The sequence below is a fragment of the Tenrec ecaudatus genome, chromosome 2 (assembly GCF_050624435.1).
Source record: "Tenrec ecaudatus isolate mTenEca1 chromosome 2, mTenEca1.hap1, whole genome shotgun sequence".
Classification (NCBI taxonomy): domain Eukaryota; kingdom Metazoa; phylum Chordata; class Mammalia; order Afrosoricida; family Tenrecidae; genus Tenrec; species Tenrec ecaudatus.
In genome coordinates this window covers 140,380,810-140,399,826 of record NC_134531.1, presented here as the reverse complement: position 1 = coordinate 140,399,826, position 19,017 = coordinate 140,380,810, and the positions used below count along the sequence as shown (strand labels likewise).

Genomic DNA, 19,017 nt, shown 5'->3' with positions numbered 1-19,017 from the left:
ATGGGGTGATGGGGGATGCCCGCGGTATTTGGGAGTAGGGCGTGCGGGCGGCCCAAATCTGGCGGCACAGCAGGGGCCAGGGCCGGGGCCAGGGCCGCGGGCCTCTCTGGCTGCAGCTGTCGGGGAGAGCCAGGCCGGGAGGCGCCGCCGGTGATGATACATCATGCAACATTGATGCTGGCGGCCGCGACGCCGTACCGGCACCTTGCAGCGAAGCGGCCACCCCAGAGCCCCGTGGCGGTCGGCGGGCAGGTTCCTGCCCCAGAACCTGGGCCTGGATGGCCGGGCACAACCAAATTCGTTGTTCCAATAAGCACTGCCTCGGAAGACTGAGCGCTTAGGGAAGCCGGAGCAGGCGCTGCCTTTCGGTCTCCCCACGAGGCTTCCTGAGCAGAGCTATCTGGCTGGCCACTGGACAATACTGGGGAAAGCAGAGGCCTACGGCGGTGAGGGGCATCCCTCAAGCCCCACTCATCGCCCCACAACACCCGCAGAACTGCTCGCCTCCTGTGACCATCACCCGGGAACGGGCCTGCGGGGCCACGGCGACAGAGGCCTCCCACGTGTGCGGGCCAGAGAAGGGCGGCCGCTGGTGGGTGTGTAGTAGAATCGGCCGCCGGGCAAGGGGTCACGGAAGCGTCTTTCCTCGTCGGGACAACCTCCCCTTTGCTCCCCAGTCCAGTCCCCGAAGAGAGAGAAGGAGGAACTCTCCACGGTGGGCAGGGCCCCCTGCTCCCGCATCCCAGCACCGCACTACAGAGAAAAACCTCGGGGTCTGTCCTCAAACCTCCTAGGCGGCCAAAATCTGCGCTGACTCTGCCAGCACGCCAGCTCCCTCTCTCCCGCAGGCTGAGTGCTAGGGGGCGAGAGCTGAACCGCAGAACCCTCGCCGGACCGGCACCTGGCCGGACCTCGGGACTCCGATCAGACCCCGACTAAACCGGAGCCGGCCCGGCCCTGCCGTGCCAGGTGGGAAACCGAACCCAGAAGAGGACGCGCGCGCCGGACTAGGCTGGGACCCCAGCAGCTTCGCCCACCAGCGGCTGGGCCCCTCCCACGCCGTCCCGGGACGCACCGAGCGGCCCCTGCGGAGAGCCGCCAGACCCCGGCCTGGGCCCAGAGGGAGCCCAGGGCCCCCAGCGGGCCGGACTGCGCGCCACCCCCTCCCCGCGGGCCCAGCGAGAGCCTCGCTTTCCCCTCCCCGCCCCCCTTCCCGCCTCCCCGGCCCGTGTCCCCGCCTTCCCCGCGGGCGACGGGCGGCGGCGGGAGGAGCGGGCCAAGGCAGCCCCGACCTTGAGCGCTGGGATGTAGCGAACCAGCAGGGGCCGGAGCTGCGCGCGGAGCCAGAGCCCGGGTCGGATCTGGGGCCCCAGCCGCAGCCAAACCTGAGTCTGCAACGGGCGAAGCCAGAGCGCCGAGCTGACGAGCCGCAGACGCGGAGCAGCCCAGGTGGGGTAAGGGACGCCGGGCTAGGGCGCCGGCTTTCCGCGGAGGGGCTCCGGAAGTTGACGGCCGAGCCCGGCGCCGTTGGCCGCGGGCGAGTGTGGGGTCCCGCCGGCAGGGCGGGGCAGCGGGACGCGCGGGAGGACAGACGCCCTTCGGGGCAGATCGAGGAGTTCGGAGTCGTTCCTGCGCGCCGCGAACCATCACAACTGCGGTCTTCAGGCACTGCCTCGCCTCTCCTAACTGGTGGGTCCACCTCGCGCTTCGGGCCCTAGGAACCCCAAAAAGGTAGTAGCCTCGGGGGAGCGGGTCCTGCCTCGGCGAAGAACATCTTGAACGTCCCCGACAGCCCCTGGCGGCGGCGTGGGGGGCGCAGGGGCCCAGACAAGCGAAAGGATCGTTGGCCATGCCCCACTGCGCTCCGGGATGCCCCACTACCCCGGCCGGGCAGAAGCGCTGGTCCCTTTCCAAGGCCCGTAGCTTCGCGTCAAGAGGGTGTTTGTCCTAAACGAAACCTCTTCGCCTGTCCCCTCGTTGGAGGAGCGATTCGGCGGACAAGCCATAGACATCAACCCGAGCCCCAGCTCCCTTCCGCCAACTCCCACGCCCGGCCAGAGAGCTGGGGAGCACCCCCAGCTCGCCCCCCACCCCGCCAACCGACTCTCGCCCAGAGCTGCTCTCACCCCTGCTCTCACCCGTGTGGGTCGCGGGTTTCGCCTTCCCTTAAAAGAAATCTCAAATGTTTTCGCAAAGTCCAATAAAGAACTTCCCACGACTTCTCCCAGTTCTGATTGTTGACGGAGGGTGCCCGTGCCTGTGCGCAGGGCCGCTTCTGTAGAGCCGGGTCTCAGGACTCTGAAATTGATGGGCCACAAAAGCTGGAGCCTGTCCTGTGAAGGCAGAGCCAGGGCCCTCAAGACCAGGTTGCAAACCTGAGGATCCATGATTTTCTGACTTAGGAATTCCATACTAGATGTGTGAAGTCCACTTCACTGACAAACGAAGGCACTGCTGGGCTGGGTTCTCTGACAGCCGCCAGGGCCAACTGGAGGAAGCCCTAGGTTGCTGTCCACTTGTCCCGGGATGTGAGTCTAGGCTAACCGGTAAATCAAGGGCAATGGCAAGGACTATGGACACAGGGGAAGCACAGAAGAGGGGCTTGCTGCCCCTGCCCTTTCCCAAGATGGGTTTGGGTCTCAGTCTCTGCCAGGAAAGGAAATGGGTGGGCTAGCAGTGGGAACCTGGGGCTGGTAGAAGCTGCCTGTGTTGGCCTACAAGATTTCGTGCCTTAGAATGCCCTTCTCCCAGGAAAGCAGCTGCTGGAAAGGGGAGGCTGGGGAATAGTAAAAACTGACCCTCTCCTCCCCGCCCCAGGTGTGTGGCCAGCCGCTGCCACTGCCCTAGCACTCTCCTCCCTAGTCACTCTCAGGAAGCAGACACTGATGTGGGCTCCTCCAGTGAGAAGGATGCAGAGCCGCAGCCTGAGCACCCCACAGCAAAGAGCCCACTTCCTCACTCTGGGTGGTGTGCCCACCACACGTAGTCCATCCCTGCTCTCCCCACCTGGACAGGTTGGGGAGCCCCAACAGCAAGGAGCCTCCCAGCTGGGATCCCTTTGGGCAGCCCTCAAAGCACTGAGAGATCGCTCATTCTCAGCCCGAGCCCCCTTCTCCCGCTCACCCAGTAATTGCTGTGTGGCCAGAGAAATGCAAACTTTTATTGGGGAGGGGGTGTTAAGTCAGGCAGAAGGAGGTAGGTGGTCCAAACTGTGCTCCCCAAACTGGGTTTTCTAGTTTGAACTTCTCCCTGGCCTAAGAGGCTTAGGGCTGGAATGTCCCAGAGAGCGAAGATGGCCCCCGGGGGCAGGCCATAGCACATTCCTGTCCTTTTCCTAAAATCCCTTGAATGGGGAGGGGGGCGCAGCAGGCTTAGGGAAGTGTACCCCACGAATAGATGGAAGGACAACCCCGCCCCCCATCAAGGCCCTCCAACCACCCTTAGCAAATGGAATTATTTGACCCTTCTTGGACAGTCCTTGGAGTGAGCCCAGCCAGCCTCCGGACGGGGCCCTCTGGACTCTCAGCTATCACACCCGGGCTTCCCTGCTCAGCCCAGCCGATTTCCTGAAAGCCACAGTCATCATTGGCATGCTGTGGTGTGGGGAGTATGTGGAACTGGGGTGTGAGGTTCCAGCTCCAGGAAACCCCTTTCCCACCCATCCTCATCCCCTCGTTAAATGACCTGGCAGAAGGCAAGGGAGGGGTGGTGGTGGTTATGTCTAATGTCAGGTGTGGTAACTGAGGCACAGCCAAGGGAAGCCTTGCCCAAGGCCACACAGCTCATTGTGGGACGGGGGGAGTGTACGGGGACCCTCGCCTTACTGCCTTACTGCCTCCTGCCTGTGTGAGTTGGGATAGGAAAAGTCTGGGAGTGCTCAAGAGGCCTGACCTTGCTGGACTGTCCTCAGCTAGACAGTGAGGCTGCGCCATGGGAGAGCAGAGGTGGCACTGATACCAGGGTCTCTGGAGAATGCCCAGCATCCTGCCCCCACTCCCCTCCCGAGTTGCCTGCATGCTGCGCAATCAGCAGCACTCACCCCAGCAAAATAGACGCTCTGTAGCCACCCACCCCTCACCCAGCTTCATTCTGCTCAGGGGCTAAGGCCCCTGAGAACACAAGATTTTCCCAAATATAGGGCCTGAGACCCTTTCCAGCCACACAGCAGGCATGGAGATTTCAAATGAAGGGATTGCTCTGCCTGCCTGCCAGAGACCCTGGGCCCACAGAGGTATTCCGCAGGTGCTCCCTGACTGTCTTACATGCGTGAACAGAGAGAGACACAAGCCCCTCAGACTGCACAGCTGGAGCTGCATGCAGTCACAGAACAGTTCTAGCCACCACCTAGGGTGACATAAGACTGTTCCCCTGGGGGACTTCACCCCCAGGCCTCTGGCACCCATCAGTACACTATTCCTTTCCATGGCCCTACCCAGAGGTGTACTGTGCTTCCTGCCTTGGCACATTTAGAACACACTTCCTACTGGCTACCAGCCAGCTTCTGCTCCCCCTGCGACCCGGAGCCCTGGCGGTGTGCACACGCCTGGGTGCTGCGCTGTGTGCGCGCCTGTGAGCATGATATGCCTGTGTGGCTGTGCAGTTTATCGCTGGGCATGCTTGTTCGCGTGTGCCAGGCCCAGTGGCACACTGCTGGGGTAAGTTATGTGAAGGAGCACTCCCTGGCATGCTGCACCACCTAGATACCCATTTGAAAGCGGCTGCAGGAGACTTGGCCAAATGCTGGTCAATCTACTGTATCCCACCCCCTATTCCCCCAACCAAGACTAGTTTCCTCTCAGGGGTCTCTGAATTTAGAGAAACTTCCCTTTGCAGGAAGTGGGGGCAAGAGGTGCTGAGTGCCCATAACCCAAACTCTGGAAGCGTCCTCCTCCTGGCCTCAGCCAGGAGTGCGCCAGGCCCTGAGATGCTGTGGTCCTTGGGTTGAGGCTGAAGAGAGTGGGCGGCAGGCCTGCACCCACCCTGCCTTAGTCTTCACCAAGGAGCTCAGCCCAGGGTCTGGTTGCCTCTCTCTGACAAAGGGCAGGGTGAGGATGCAAAGGCAGGACTTTGGGAGAGTCCTAGACTCTGACCAAGAGAGCCTATGCACAGACAGACAGTCCCCAGCAGGAGATGAGGCTGCCAGGGACCAGGTGAGGGTGATGGGTTCCAGGAAAGCAGGTGAGGAGCAGAGGGCAGCCTGGGACCTCACTGTGTCCAGTGGTAGTCAGGGCCATGTCCTACTTCCCCATGGTGCCCATTTACTCAAGATGCTGAGGTCTTAGGGCCACTGAACAGTTGTTCAACGAAATCCTTCTGTAAACCTTACCGAAGGATTCAAGGCAGGAAGGTTCTCTGGAGCTGGGGAAAGTAGTAACACCTTTAACGTAGCATCTCCCTAAGGAGGGCTCATCTGTGCTGCCCTTTAAGAAACTTGAAGACTGGTGGCTGCGATGGACTTGGGAGACAGAAGTCACCTGGCTGCCCAAGGAAGCCTGACATGGACCCCAGCCTGGTAGCACTGCCCTGCAGGGGTGCAGAGGCAGACCCTGTGCCTGCCTTCAGGCTGGCTCGCCTAGTCCATGGAAGGTGCCCTTGGAGAGGCAGGCTCTGCAGCAGCAGCAGCAGCAGCAGCAGCAGCAGCTGTAAGGCCTGCTTGGGCTCCTGGGGTCCCCACTGCACTCCTAAGCAGCCTGGAGCCAAAAGAAACGTTTCGTCTGATTAGAAGCCATCATTTCTATCCCAATCCCGGAAAATTGACTGTGGTGTAGAGGGGGAGGCCTAACCAGCAGCCTTCGGGGAGAGGGTCCAAGCTAATTAGGAGGCAGCATCCGGGGGCCCATTAGAGCACAGGCGGCTGTCACTCAGTCGGGCTCCGGTCCCGGGAGAAGGGGGGGGGGCCGCGGGCCCCTAGACGAGGGTACCGGTGGGAGCTGCCGGAACGGGCCCCGGGCTCTGCCCCCGCCCTGGCGCTAGCTCCGAGTAGCCGGCTCGGTGAGCTCCTTCCCAGCGAACCTTCGCTTATTCTGAGGCTGTTCTTGCCGGGGCTGGGGGTTGCGAGACCGTCCACACAGGAGCTGATTCTGCGCGGAGCGAGTCATTTGGGGCCCGGAGTGGGCAAGAGCCGTGCGGGACTTGCAGGCCAGATGCGTTTCTTTTGTGCGGCCGAGGGAGAATTCGGTGTGTCACCGGGGAGGGAGGGAGAGGCTCGGAGAGGCGCAGTGAGGCCGCGGGGGGCGGGGAGGCGGCGGGAAGGTGCCTGCAGAGGGGGAGGGTGCGGGCGAGGCGGGGGAGGGAGGGAAGGAGGGAGGGAGGGAGGACGGCCGCGAGGGCGCGGCGGCGCGGGCGGCTTGGGGCTGGATTCCGCCCGCGCTCCCTGGCTCGCTCGCTCCCTCCCTCCCCAGCCCCCTCCCACCCAAGCCCACCCCACCCACCACCCCTGGCGCAGGGATTGCTGGAACCTGGCTGAGTGTGCTGTCGCTTTAAGACCGAGTCTGTCGGCGCCGTCCGGAGCCTTAGAAACCGGCCCCGGATAGGGAGCCGGGGCCGGGCGGGCGGCTGGAGCGCAGCGCAGAGCCCAGCATCGGGTCTCGAGAAACCGCCGCCACCGCCGGCCTGGCCCCGCAGTCCCGGGCGGTCCATGGGGCTGGCGCGGCGTGGACACGGGCGCGGACAGCCCCGGGGGGCAGCCGCTTAGGCACTGCGCTCCTGTCCCCGCAGGTCGCAGCCAGGGCGGCCGGGCGCGCCCAGCCCCGGCTCCTGGAGCGCCCACCGCAGTCCCCGCCTTCATGGACGCCTTCAAGGGGGGCATGAGCCTGGAACGGCTGCCGGAGGGGCTCCGGCCACCGCCTCCTCCTCACGACATAGGGCCCGCCTTCCACTTGGCCCGCGCCACCGACCCCCGCGATCCCCTCGAGAACTCGGCCAGCGAGTCGTCGGACACGGAGCTGCCAGGTAAGAGCAGCTCCCCGCGCGGGGCGCACGAAGCCACCCCGGGGCGCAGGAGGCGGGGAAGCAGGAGCCAGGGCCTGGCGCCGGCACGGAACGGACGGACTCCCTTTCCGCCCCGCGAGCTTTCCTTTTCCCGCTCTCGACCTGGGGATGAACGCGGAAATTTACACACGCACACAAATACACACACACACACACGAAGGCTCTTCCACGCGGTCCCAAAGCTCTAAGAAACAAGCTGATTCGAAGACCAGCGGGCCCGCTGACAGCCCCCTCCTTCCCCGCGCCAGATCAGGCGCAAAGAAAAACGAAAAGGGAGTTGGGTTTGCGCAACTGGGCGCTGCGAGGCCGTTGGGAGAACGAGGCACCCATCAGGACAGGAATCCGGGTGGTGGACGAGAGAACGTGCCCAGAGAGGGGCACAGGGGCACAGGGGCGGCGGGAGACACAGTAATAGGGAGAAAAGGAGGGGAAACGGGGTGGGGTGTGGGGGGGAGACAAGAACCAGAAAAGCAAAGGAGAATAGGGAGCTACGTCCAGAAAAGGTACGGAGGGCGAGCTGGCTTAGGAGAGACCCAGCCCCCGAACGGGCCAGTCTGAACTCGGAATGAAAGCTCTTGGTCCCAAGATCCTGGTCCCCCGGACTGCTCAGGGTTCACTTCGAGCTGTCTTTTAGCCCCGGCTGGAGCTTTGGCTCGACCCGCGAGCGGGCAGCACAGGCCCAAGGGAAGGCGGCTAGTCCGCGGCCCGTCCTGGCCGCCCGGGTTTCCGAGCGGCTTCTGCGCCCGCGGTCCTGGCCCGGCGCTGCTGTCTGGTTGTCTGGCTCCTGGCTGCTCTCGGCGGGCCGGCGGGCTGCGGGCTCCTCTGCCTGCGTTCATTTCTTAATCCACCGCTGAGTGTGTCTCTTCTCAATTTTAATCTCTTATTTGTTTCTGTTTTGCATCCCTAAGTATCTTTTTCTGAAGAGTGTTGTTTGCTTGGTTTTTTTCAAAGTCAGGGCTGGACTCCACTTTTGTTTTCAAAAGTTTTTAGCGTGCTCTTTTGGTTGGGTTCTGTTTTGAAGACGCAGATAAATCGCTATGGCTTGATTTTTTAAAACTAAATCGATAGTGATTTTACTTTGTTTTCAAATCTGTGAGAATAAATATTCTAGGTCTGTTTCTCTGAACTTTAAAATATCTAGCTGCAACACGGTTCTTGGGAAGATTTTAAAAGTCGATTCAAAATGGCGTATTTCCCTGGGATTTTCTCAAAATTCATTTAATAGTGGTGCTCTTTTGGAAGATTTAAATTATGTGATTAGAATGCATTCCTCTGCCATTGAAGTTTTCTCTTCACCGGGGTGTGAGTTTATTGGGAGGTCGCTACAATTGGCACCTGAAGGATACACTGTAATAATCCCAGAGAAGTAACTGCTGCCTTCTGCCTCAGCTGCATTCGCATAGAGCACTGTATTTATTAAGGTGTCTGCACACCTATTCAGGACTCCATCAGCATTGGAGCTGTGTCCCTACCTGCCTCTTTCTGAGAATTTGTGACCCATTGTGTGTCTCACGGCAGAGAGCTGTGAGCTTTTCTGGGTGTCTGTGTTTTGCTTTTAAATTCTTTTTCATGTTTGGTGTTTCTATGGCTGCCAGTGGGTTGTGTCCTTTCAAAGACAGAACTCCAAGGAGAAAATGTAGACTACGGCTCAGAGTAACAGCGTCTGTGAGACTGTCTGGACTGCTGTGAAGGTTTTCTCGGCCATGAGACTAGAAGTCTGGACTGAAGGCCCAGAAACGGCTGTATTCCAACTGAGTTTTGCTGAGCTAAGGCCTCGCACAATCTGGGGAGAAAATAAGTGGGGGGCTGCAGCGCCCAGCCTAGCTCTTGCTCCTCCAACCCTCCTGAAGGTAGGAGAGAAAGAGCAGAACTTGTCTAGATTCTAGTTCAGAAACAAGAGACCCCACCACCACCCCGCAGACTTAGAGCATTAGGAGCCTGAGAAAGGTGTGCATTTTACTAATGACGGCACAGCTTAAGCGGGAACATAGGGAACAGCTCTGCCCAGCCGGGTTGCTGGCTGGCTGGTAACTGCTTTCCCCATGCCAGTCTGAGCCTACCGACTCTCTGGCACCAGGGTGGGCTCTTCCAAATGGGAGTGATGCCAGGGCCCCTGGCAAGAGGGAGGGCCACCAACACTGTGGGCAGGAGGGTGGGTGCTTCGGTGGAGCCGGGACCCGGGTGCAATCTGAAGCCCCAAGTAACAAGCGACCTGTCCTGCCTGCTGCAGAGAAGGAGCGAGGCGGGGAGCCCAAGGGGCAGGAGGACAGTGGTGCGGGCGGTGCCAGCTGCGGCAGCTCAGAAGACCCCACTAAGAAGAAGAAACAGAGGAGGCAAAGAACGCACTTCACAAGCCAGCAACTGCAAGAGCTGGAGGCCACGTTCCAGAGGAACCGATATCCGGACATGAGCATGCGGGAGGAGATCGCTGTGTGGACCAACCTCACAGAGCCAAGAGTGAGGGTGAGCCCAGGGTGTGGACCTAAGGGGGCCAGCCATTCACCTAGGGACAGGAGCCCAGGTCTGCTGCTACTTTCACCTACCCCTTAAAGGTGTACACCCATGCCCAGCCCTCCACCCTCAACCCTACCACAAAGACCGCTCCTTCTCTCTGCCAAAGGAGACCCTGCCTTATCTTCTGGCCTAGTCAGTAGCTGCTAAGACCCTTACCTGCTAGCCCCTTGTCCCTCTGCTGGTCAGCTTCAGACCAGACTCCTTTGGTCTTCATCTTCACTGACCCTCAGCTCTGCCAAAGACTGTGACCCCACAGAGTTGTCAATGCCCCTTAGATTCACTCCCATGAATCTTAGCCTAGCAAAGGTTGTCCCCACTGCTGGGGACTTCAGGAGCTGCTGGTACCACCCCCCAAAGAAGGAAAGGCATGTCTTGCCCAGCTGCCTCAAAGAGATCTATCTGAAGGGTGCTTGAGTTTGGCGTCTCAAAACTTCATAGGCAGTGACCCAACCGATGATACCCCATTCTCTCCAGAATCTCAGGATATGTCCCACCTGCCCCTTCCAGCCAGTAAGCCTCTAAATTGGACCTTTGCCTTATGTATGCCTTTGCCTACAGGTGGCAGGTCTGGAGAGATGATGGCATTCAGTGGCCCTAGAACCAAATCCCTTTTCATGTGTACAATCTCATTCCCAAGTCCAGACTGCACTTCCCATTCCTCACTCTTTGGTTCCCAATAAAGCAGTTTCCTGGCCAGGGTAGCAAGAAAGAATCCAATATTGGGAGAAACTCCCCAGCCAGGCCAAAGTGCCACCTGGACGGCAGACTCCACATCCCAGCCTTCAACCCAACCCAGTCAGGATGGCTAATCCAGTGGGATGTGGGGTGAAAAGGCTGAAATTGCTAATGCTAAATTCACTAATACTGCCCCTGTTGATGGTGGTGGCCTGAGGGGGTTGGGGGTCACCAGGGCAGAACAAACCTGAGATGTAGGGGTTCATTTAGGGACACTAGGCCCACGCCCAGAGGAAGAACTTGGAGGGCTAGGGACGCTTGATGGGAGGATAGGCGAGGATCAGTGAGGACAGGAGTTGGGAAAAATGAGATTCTTACCAAATTTTTGTGCGGGAAGGTGGAGGAGATGAGAGTGAAATTAGTAAGAAGTGCAAAGTAATTAAGTATTTGCAAGAAAAAAATATCGTTGGCATATATTTGGGTGCCAGAAAAAAACTAATATTTTAAACGAAAGCATTACATTGGGCGGGGGGCGGGGTAGAACTATTTAAAGAAGAGAAAAATCAGGTATTTGGAAAGAGTGAAGGGGAAAAAACGGAGTCTTTAGAAGGATGGAAGATTGGGGAGAAGAAAAGAAAATGGACGATCTGAGGGAGGAGACGAGTTAGACCAAATGAACATAAACATTTGAGTCAGAAGTGAAATTATAAAATTGCCAATAAGCCAAAAAATAGATGGAAGAAGTGAGGGCGTAGGAAGACCGCAAAATTAAGGGTAAAAATCACCTTTTGTACCTGAAGGCGAGGATGAAGACAGTGTGGATCGAAACTGTAGGAAACAGAGGCCCATTTGGAAGGCGAGGCGCTTGGGAGGAAAAGAAAGGACAATTTGTTCAGAACAAATAAGGATCTCTATGAAAGAAAAACGAGTTTAATTTAGGAAGAGGCTAAAGATCTGAAAAAGGGAAAGAGTGAGATTTCTGTGCTCAGGAAAGGAATTATTACGGAGGGAAGGCTGGGGCGGAAATATCAGTCGAGGAAAAGAAACATAGTGGGAGCGAACGAAGGAAGCGGGGCGGCGGGCTCCAGGAGGTGGGAGTGGGGGTCGCCTTCCCGCCTTCGGCCACCCTGACCCTCTCGCGCCCCCTCCCCCAGGTCTGGTTCAAGAACCGGCGAGCCAAGTGGCGGAAGCGGGAGCGCAACCAGCAGCTGGACCTGTGCAAGGGCGGCTACGTGCCGCAGTTCAGCGGCTTGGTGCAGCCCTACGAGGACGTGTACGCCGCCGGCTACTCCTACAACAACTGGGCCGCCAAAAGCCTAGCGCCAGCGCCGCTCGCCACCAAGAGCTTCACCTTCTTCAACTCCATGGGCCCGCTGTCGTCGCAGTCCATGTTCTCGGCCCCCAGCTCCATCTCCTCCATGACCATGCCGTCCAGCATGGGCCCCGGGGCCGTGCCCGGCATGCCCAACTCCGGCCTCAACAACATCAACAACCTCACCGGCTCCTCGCTAAACTCGGCCATGTCGCCGGGCGCCTGCCCGTACGGCACTCCCGCCTCGCCCTACAGCGTTTACCGGGACACGTGCAACTCGAGCCTCGCTAGCCTGCGGCTCAAGTCTAAGCAGCACTCGTCGTTCGGGTACGGCGGCCTGCAGGGCCCGGCCTCGGGCCTCAACGCGTGCCAGTACAACAGCTGACCGCCCGGCCCGGCCACGCGGGCCAGCGCCGGCACAGCGCCCCGGCGGGCGGGCGGGCGGGCGGGCGCGGGGGAGCTCGCCGCGCCGCAAACCGCGCGCCTGCGCAGCCCCCTCTTCCCCCAACTCCGCCCGCCTCCTGGTTGGTTTTGTGTTTGCTTTTCCGGACCCCACTCTGCCCTCCCCCCCAAAAAAATAAGAAAGAAAAGAAAATCAAACCAAAAAAATTCAAAAACAAAAAGACATCGCAGAGAGTGCCGCGAGAAAAAAAAATAACCAAAACGGATGAGTTGCAATTTCCTTCGGGATGGCACGAATGTTGTGTGTTCGTTCCCACGGGCCCGGCCGGGCCACCCCGCGAAGGGGACGCGGCACGGGAGACGAGCGCCTGGTAGCCGGGAAAAGACGTCCTTGTGGCCCTCGTTCCCGCCGCCTTAGGCCCGGACTGAGTGCCACGGGCCGCGCGCCCGCTCGCTGCGCGGAGCCCGGCGGGCCTGGGAGCGCTCGGCCCGGCGCGACCCCCGGCCCCCTCTCCGGGCCAGGCCGAGCCGAGCGCACCTTAGCTGGATTCCTGCTTGAGTTGGGGTGGCCGTTGGGCCAGGGGGAGGAGTGCCCAGCCCTAAATCCGGGACCGGTCGTGAGGCCACACCTGGCCGGCGCGTCCGAGCCCGATTTTACGGCCACGGAGCCGCGGCTGGCGCAGTCGAGGTGCCGGTGTACACGGCGAGAGCTCGCCGCCGCCGAGCGTCCCAGGCCCCGAACTCAGCCACACACCGGGGCCCTCTGCTCCGCTCCCGGCTTAGGAGGTGGCCCCCGACCTGGCTAGCAGCCCCCTCCACCTCGCCTGCCCCCGTGCAAGAGTCGAGCCGGAAGAGCGCAGGGCGCGGCGAGGGACCCCCCCACCCTGCGCTGCGCCCATTTTGCACACCCGCTCCCCGGCCCGCGTCCCTGTTTACAGCGTCCCTGTGTATGTCGGACTGACTGTATAGAATTATAAATCTGTCTATATCGACTTGTCCATGTACGTCTATTAAAACCATAGTCCGAGCGTGCTGACCACTGCCGAGCCCGACTGCTTCATTTGGCCGAAAAGGGCTGTGGGTAGGATGGGAACTGCGCGCCCCAGCGCCCGCGAGCAGCTGGGAAAACAGACAGCCTCCCGAGTGAGTCCCCAGCCCCCCCATTCCTCCACCACCATTCCTGACCTGTCCAGTTCCGCTCCCTCTCCGAGCCTGTCGGCGCACACTGGCTGCTCCGGCCGCCCTAGCCGAACGCCCCCGCCCTCTCCGCTGGGCTGTGCAGGCTCTTCCTGGCCTGGGTCTGCGCGCTGACCCTGAGGGGCGGAGGTCGGGGGCAAGCCCTGAGAATCTGGGCAGCTGAGAGCTTTTCTGGGCCTGGGATTGCCTTGTTCCCTGGGTGCCCAGCCTTGGCTGTTCCTGAGGATTGAGGAGGCTGGACCCACCAGACTCCTGCCAGGGCTGCCCGCCACCGAGTGCCTTGGGGAGCCCCAGCAGTGCGCAGCTGCACTGGAGAGCACGCGTATCACACCGGACTCGCGTCTCACCTCCCTGCCATCCCAACTTATCGAAGGCTGCCCGCCTTCTCTGCCCGTCTTCAGCTTTTGGAAACTACTGAATAAGACCCATCAGTAAACTGCCTGTAAAATTCTGCATTTCTTCAGTAAGTCGCTTCTAATGGCCAAACAAAATGTTTGCAGCTGCGTTGGGAGTGGGGGAGCGCTGGTAATGGGCCTCAGAATCACCTTGTGCCTGGGGAGTGGCACTGCTCTGGGACTGGACACAGGTAAGCCCTGCTTGGGAGTGGGGCACAGCTGGAGGAGAGCCCAGAGCACATACTCTCCAATCAGGTCAGCCCTGGCTCTGAGGTCAGGAGTTGGGTCCCTATTGAACAGTGGATGGAAAGCAAGGCTTAAAAGGAAGCTGTAACTGAGCCAGGGTCACAGGGAGCCAGTGAGTTTTGAGAGGCCACAGCCAGCCATCTTTCTATAGGCATTCCCACCTTGAGACGTGATCCTTCCTGGAGCGTTGGCCTAACCCGCTGCCTGCCCTGGGACTGGGCATGTGTGGGGCTGAGCAGGGCAGGGTGCTGTAGGATGGAGGACGGAGGTGGGGGGAGGGAAGGCTGGGGCAGGGGGTTGGAGCCAGACCACCCCTCCCCCCCCCCCCAGCACGGCTCCAGTCCAGAGCTGAGACCCCTCACTCTCTGGAAACATAAACACAATCACATCTGGATTCAGAGTGCCTCCCCCAGCCTCACACATCTGCCAAGGCCAGGGGCCCTGGTCTCAGTGGAGGGCAGGAGGCAGGGGAGACCCAGAGAGAGGTGGGGGCTGGAGAAAAGTGAGAGACAGGGAGGAGGCTGCTCCTAAAAGTCTGGCATGGCCCCAGGTAAGAGGCTGTCAGAGTGGGGTGCTGATGGAACCAGGCTTAGATAAGAGGCTATCAAAGCGAGATGCTGGTGGAGACTTAGGTGACTGTGGGGGCACAGGCTACACAGCTGCTGACTGGTAAGGAGCAGAATCGGTTTTGGAATGATCCCCCACCCATCATGGAGCTGGGGTCAAGGCCCACCAGGTGAGTAGCAACCCCAGCCTTGGCCCTGCCCCACTGGTCTCTCCCCATACTCTGTACCTGGCACAGTAGAGACCACCCAGCCCACCCAGGCTGTACCAGCCACAGGCCGTGTCTGAGGGACCTGGGATTCTGAGAAAGTGGGGAAGGTCCAGTCCTGGCCTGTCTGACAAGTCTGGGGCTGGAGGCATTTGTTCCTTCCACGTTTCCTGGGCTCCTGCCCTGGGCACTGGAGTTTGAGCACAGGGAAACAGACCCAGTCCCTGCACTTGTGACAAGTAAACAAACACGTGTGTAATTACAGACTGGGCTGAGTGCTTTTGAAGAAAAAGGACGGGGTGCTGTAAGAAAGATGGGGTCCCACTGTAAACAGGGTGGTCAGACCAAGCTGCTCTGGGCAGGGGCTCCATCTCTGTCTTCAAGAGCCAGCACAAACACCTCTGAAACCCTTCCTTGAAGGGCACCTCTGTACCCCTCACCCTGTGAGGAAGCACCCCTCATCCTTCCCTGACGGTTCCTGAGGCCTACAGAGGCCAGGTCACTTACTCAAGGTCACACAGTAGGAGGGATCGGGGAATTCAACCGCAGTCAGCGCCCACTCAGCCACACTCTGCATTGAGCTGACCCTGCCGGGCACCATGGTCATTATAACGGAAGGTCTCTAATCTGGAAGAGATCATAATTCCTGCTAGAAAGACAGGACGAGCACCCAAGAAGCAGTTGAGCACATTTACCTGGCCCTGTCGAAGGGAGCCCCAGAGGGCTGCTGCTGGTGCATAGGGACAGGGATGGAGGCAGACAGGCACGGCGGTAGGCCCTCCACACCTGTTGCAGGAGCGTGAGCACTGAAGGAATCTGGGACGAGCCCGTGCCCTGCCCTGAGGGCCTGGTCACGGAGGGACAGACCCCAAGTTACTCCTGGTTCTCTGTCCCCACCAGCTCTCTGAAGGAAGTATAACTGGACGATTGGACCAGAAAGGAACACTGCCAGAGCCCAGGTCCTGGAGGTGGCGCTGTGCCATGTTCTGGCTGCACGCGCACACGCCTGCTGCTCCCTGGACAGAGAGCATGGGGCTTCGGGCTCCTGGAGGATCAACGTAGGAAAAGGCGACAAGGATGGCATTATGCCTATAGCCTTTCCTGTTTGCCAGGACAGTGTGTCCACCCGGCCAGGTGCAGGAGACTGCACTATTGTCTCTGAAAGCAGGGAGCAATGGGGAGAGGGCTTGAGTTCAGGCTCCACCCTGCTGTTACCTTGGACAAAAGGCTCCGAAGCACTTCTTCCTCTTCCATAAAAGGCAATAACCACCCCCTCCCACAGTTGTTTAAAGAGATCAATGAGCTGTGGCGCCTACAGTGTCAGTTGCGGGGCTGGCATATAGTAAGTGCTCAATAAACAATTGCGATGGATGGTATTCGTATTCTAAGCGATGGGGTTTGGTTTCTACCCTTGAGGGCCCTGTTCACCCACTTGCTGCATGAATGTGGATTTACTGTCTATATTTCCCCCATCGGTCATTTCTGAAAATGTCATTTGGGGCCTGACTAGGTTTTCTGCCCAGCACCAGTGACTGTGTCAGTACTGAGAGTCCTGCTACCCTGTGCCCGCATGTCTTCAGCCCACCAGGAGCCATCCTGCCCTTGTCTCTCGGCACCCCAGCCTATCCTTGGCAACTCTTTCCATTACCTATGGTGGCCCCGGCCCTGGGAGGCCCGCAGAATCACGCCCAATCTCTGCCATCCACGGGGGCTGGGGACAAGGCAGATTGATATAGCCTGGGCTTGGGAAGGGTAGTCAGGGGAGCTAGGGCTCTTTCCAGCCTGGCATGACCGTGCCTGGGGTTTGCTTTGACACAGATCTGGAAGGGACTTCCTCTTTTCTGGATTATGCCAGGCTGCCAGTGGCTAACATGGGGCCCTTACCAAGTGCCAGGCCCCGTGGAGAGCGCTGCTTAGCGCCTCCTCAAGAGGCGGGGACTTGTCCTTGATTTCACAAGAAGGAATGGAAGTTCAGAGGGGGGACTAACTTGCTCCGGACCACAGGGCTCATGAGGCCCTCTGACCAGGCTCTTTGCGGCCGCTGAGTTGAATAAAGCCCCGAGTCCTTTATAATCAACGTGCACCTCATTTGTACCAAGGGATACAAATGTGGACTTTACTTGGAAAGGCGCTTCAGCTCTGCTCTGAGAGAGAGAAGACACCAGGCCTCCTGGGACCTGCCCTGGAAGACAAAGGTGGGAGGAAGCCCTGGTGGGTGGGCACAGAAAAGCTTCCAGGTGAAGGCAGGGCCTCCAGGCTGACAGCGTTGGAATGTTAACCATTTCCTAGCTAGCTGTTTCCTGTCTGTGCTTCTGCCAGCAAGCCCTCCCAGACTTCCTCGCAGCCCTGCCCGCCCCTCTCACCTCCGGGGCCGCACCTTGTCACACAGTGCTTACCTTACAGCAGCGCCGCCTTTCCAGGTGCTTGGCTCGAGCCTTCTGATTGGCTAGTGTGGCCCAGGGCCTGCATCCACTTCTCCAGGGGCTGCAGGACACGCAGGAGACCTGGTTGCTGGAACCCAGCCAGGTTGGAGGGCTCCGCTTCCACCATCTGGACCCCCCCCCCCCCCTGAAGCAAGGTGAGGCTGCAGGAAGCTGCAGTTGGAGCCCGGTGGAGGCAGAGGGCAGGAGGGCCTCCTGAAGGAGGCCGAACGCTTGCTCCTGGGCTGGCCGGCCGTCACGTTGCCCCGCGTCTCATTCTGCCACCGCCCCTGCTGCACCCTTTGCACGTTTCATTTCTCTGTGCCTCGTTTGGCGGATGAGGAAGCTGAAGCCCAGGTGGCCGGCCAGGTGACCTGGGCAAAGGCATGCAGCGTTGGGCTACCCTGGCTAGCCTGTGTGCCGAGCTTGACTCCTGCGAGCACTGCCTCCTGGAGGCCAGCCGCTGCAGCCACAGAACTGGGAGGCGGAGGCGTGTCCGACAGGTGGACCGCAGTGCTTGGCGAGGTGTCTGCACCTCCACAGAACCAGAGGGGTGCCACAGCTCCCTCATGCACTCCTGGCTTCTCGTTTCTTCCCTTCTTCCTGCACTCGCTCGCTGCTCCCTCTCATCACAGACAACCGCCAGTACTGCTCTTAAATCGGTACCTATGCTGGCGCCCTCTCCTTATCCAGAAAGGCATCAGGAGGTTGGCACCCAGGACACCAGGGGACTGAGCCCACTCCCAGAGCTGCTCCACTACGGGCTGTCAACTCTTCCTTGCCAGCAGCCCCCTCGAGGCCCCAGTGACAGCCAACCCGGATGTAGCCTTCAACCTGATTCTCCGTCCCTTTGTGCCTTTGTGGTGCTGTGGGTTAGGCATTGGACTTCTAACTGCAAGGTCAGTGGTTTGAACCCACCAGCCACTCTGAGAGGAAACTGGGGCTATCTGCTCCCGTAAAGATTTACATTCTCAAAAACTGTGTCCTCTGGGATCACTAGGAGCTGGAATCAACTTGAAGGCAGTGGGTTTGGTTTACCCATGCAGCGGGGCCCCGTAAGGACATTTCTTTGACAGAGCGTCCACTAGCTGGCCAGGAGGGAGCGCTGCAGCATGACCAACGTTTCTCTAAAGGTGTGGCATAAAATCAAAGAGAGTGGCCTTGGCTGTTTTTTAAAAATTGTGTTGTTCTTGTCTGTATTGCACTTCTCTGACATCAATTTGAGCAAGGTAGATGACAAAGCCGTAAGCCCACATAGCTCCTCTCCTGTTTTAATCTGGGAACGGAGAAATCCCTAGATGTGCACCAAGTGTTAATAGCGGCCACCTCTGGGTAATAGAAAATGAAAGGGTTTTTTTAGCCCTTGCCACATGTTTGTTTATTTTGTTTTGTGTTTGCATCAATGTGTGCTCATATGACTTTGGTAACAATGAACTAAAACAGTAAATGTTATTTTTAAAATACAAAAACCTGTCATCTGGCTAAGGGTAGGGACAGAGCCCAACTAATCGTGGGTCACAGCCTGATGACACCTCCTTCATGTCATAAGCCTTTTTGTCTGGAAGAGAGAGAAAGCTGGAGTGGGGCCTTGCGTCTGGCCCCTCCATCTCTTATTGGGTTGCCTGCTATCCCAGGAGCCGTCAGCAGACGACCAACGGTGGACTCACTCAACCAACTTTGAACCTCTGCCTCCACCAGCCTGTGCCCATCTCTGTTACATCATCCAGCTTCCTGTTCATCCGCTTCCACGAGCCAGAAGCCTGACTTGAACAGGACTGGCCGTACCTATTTCTACAACTGTGTAAGCCATGTCTTGTCCTAAATCTCTATCGACAAGACATCCAGGCATCACTGGTTTGGCTTCTCTCGAGAACCCAACCAAACCCAAATGGCAAACAAGCCTGTGCCAATGGGGATGCTCAGAGAAGAATTTGAAGAGGGACTTATCCTGTATTGCTACATAAAGAAGCAGCGTTCTCTCTCTCTCTCTCTCTCTCTCTCTCTCTCTCTCTCTCTCTCTCTCTCTCTCTCTCTCTCTCTCTGAATTGTGAACTGGGTGAGGGTTTGGAGAGCGGAGCATCCGTTTTCTAAGTA

General features: G+C 59.0%; 1 protein-coding gene across 1 annotated transcript; it reads left to right on the top strand.

The window, feature by feature from the left end:
* Window positions 1-6,785: 6,785 nt before the first annotated feature.
* On the top strand, window positions 6,786-11,876 carry PITX1 (paired like homeodomain 1). Its single transcript, XM_075543115.1, has 3 exons — window positions 6,786-6,951; window positions 9,221-9,453; window positions 11,334-11,876. The coding sequence occupies exons 1-3, from the start codon at window positions 6,786-6,788 to the stop codon at window positions 11,874-11,876; spliced, it is 942 nt and encodes a 313-aa protein (XP_075399230.1).
* Window positions 11,877-19,017: the final 7,141 nt, after the last annotated feature.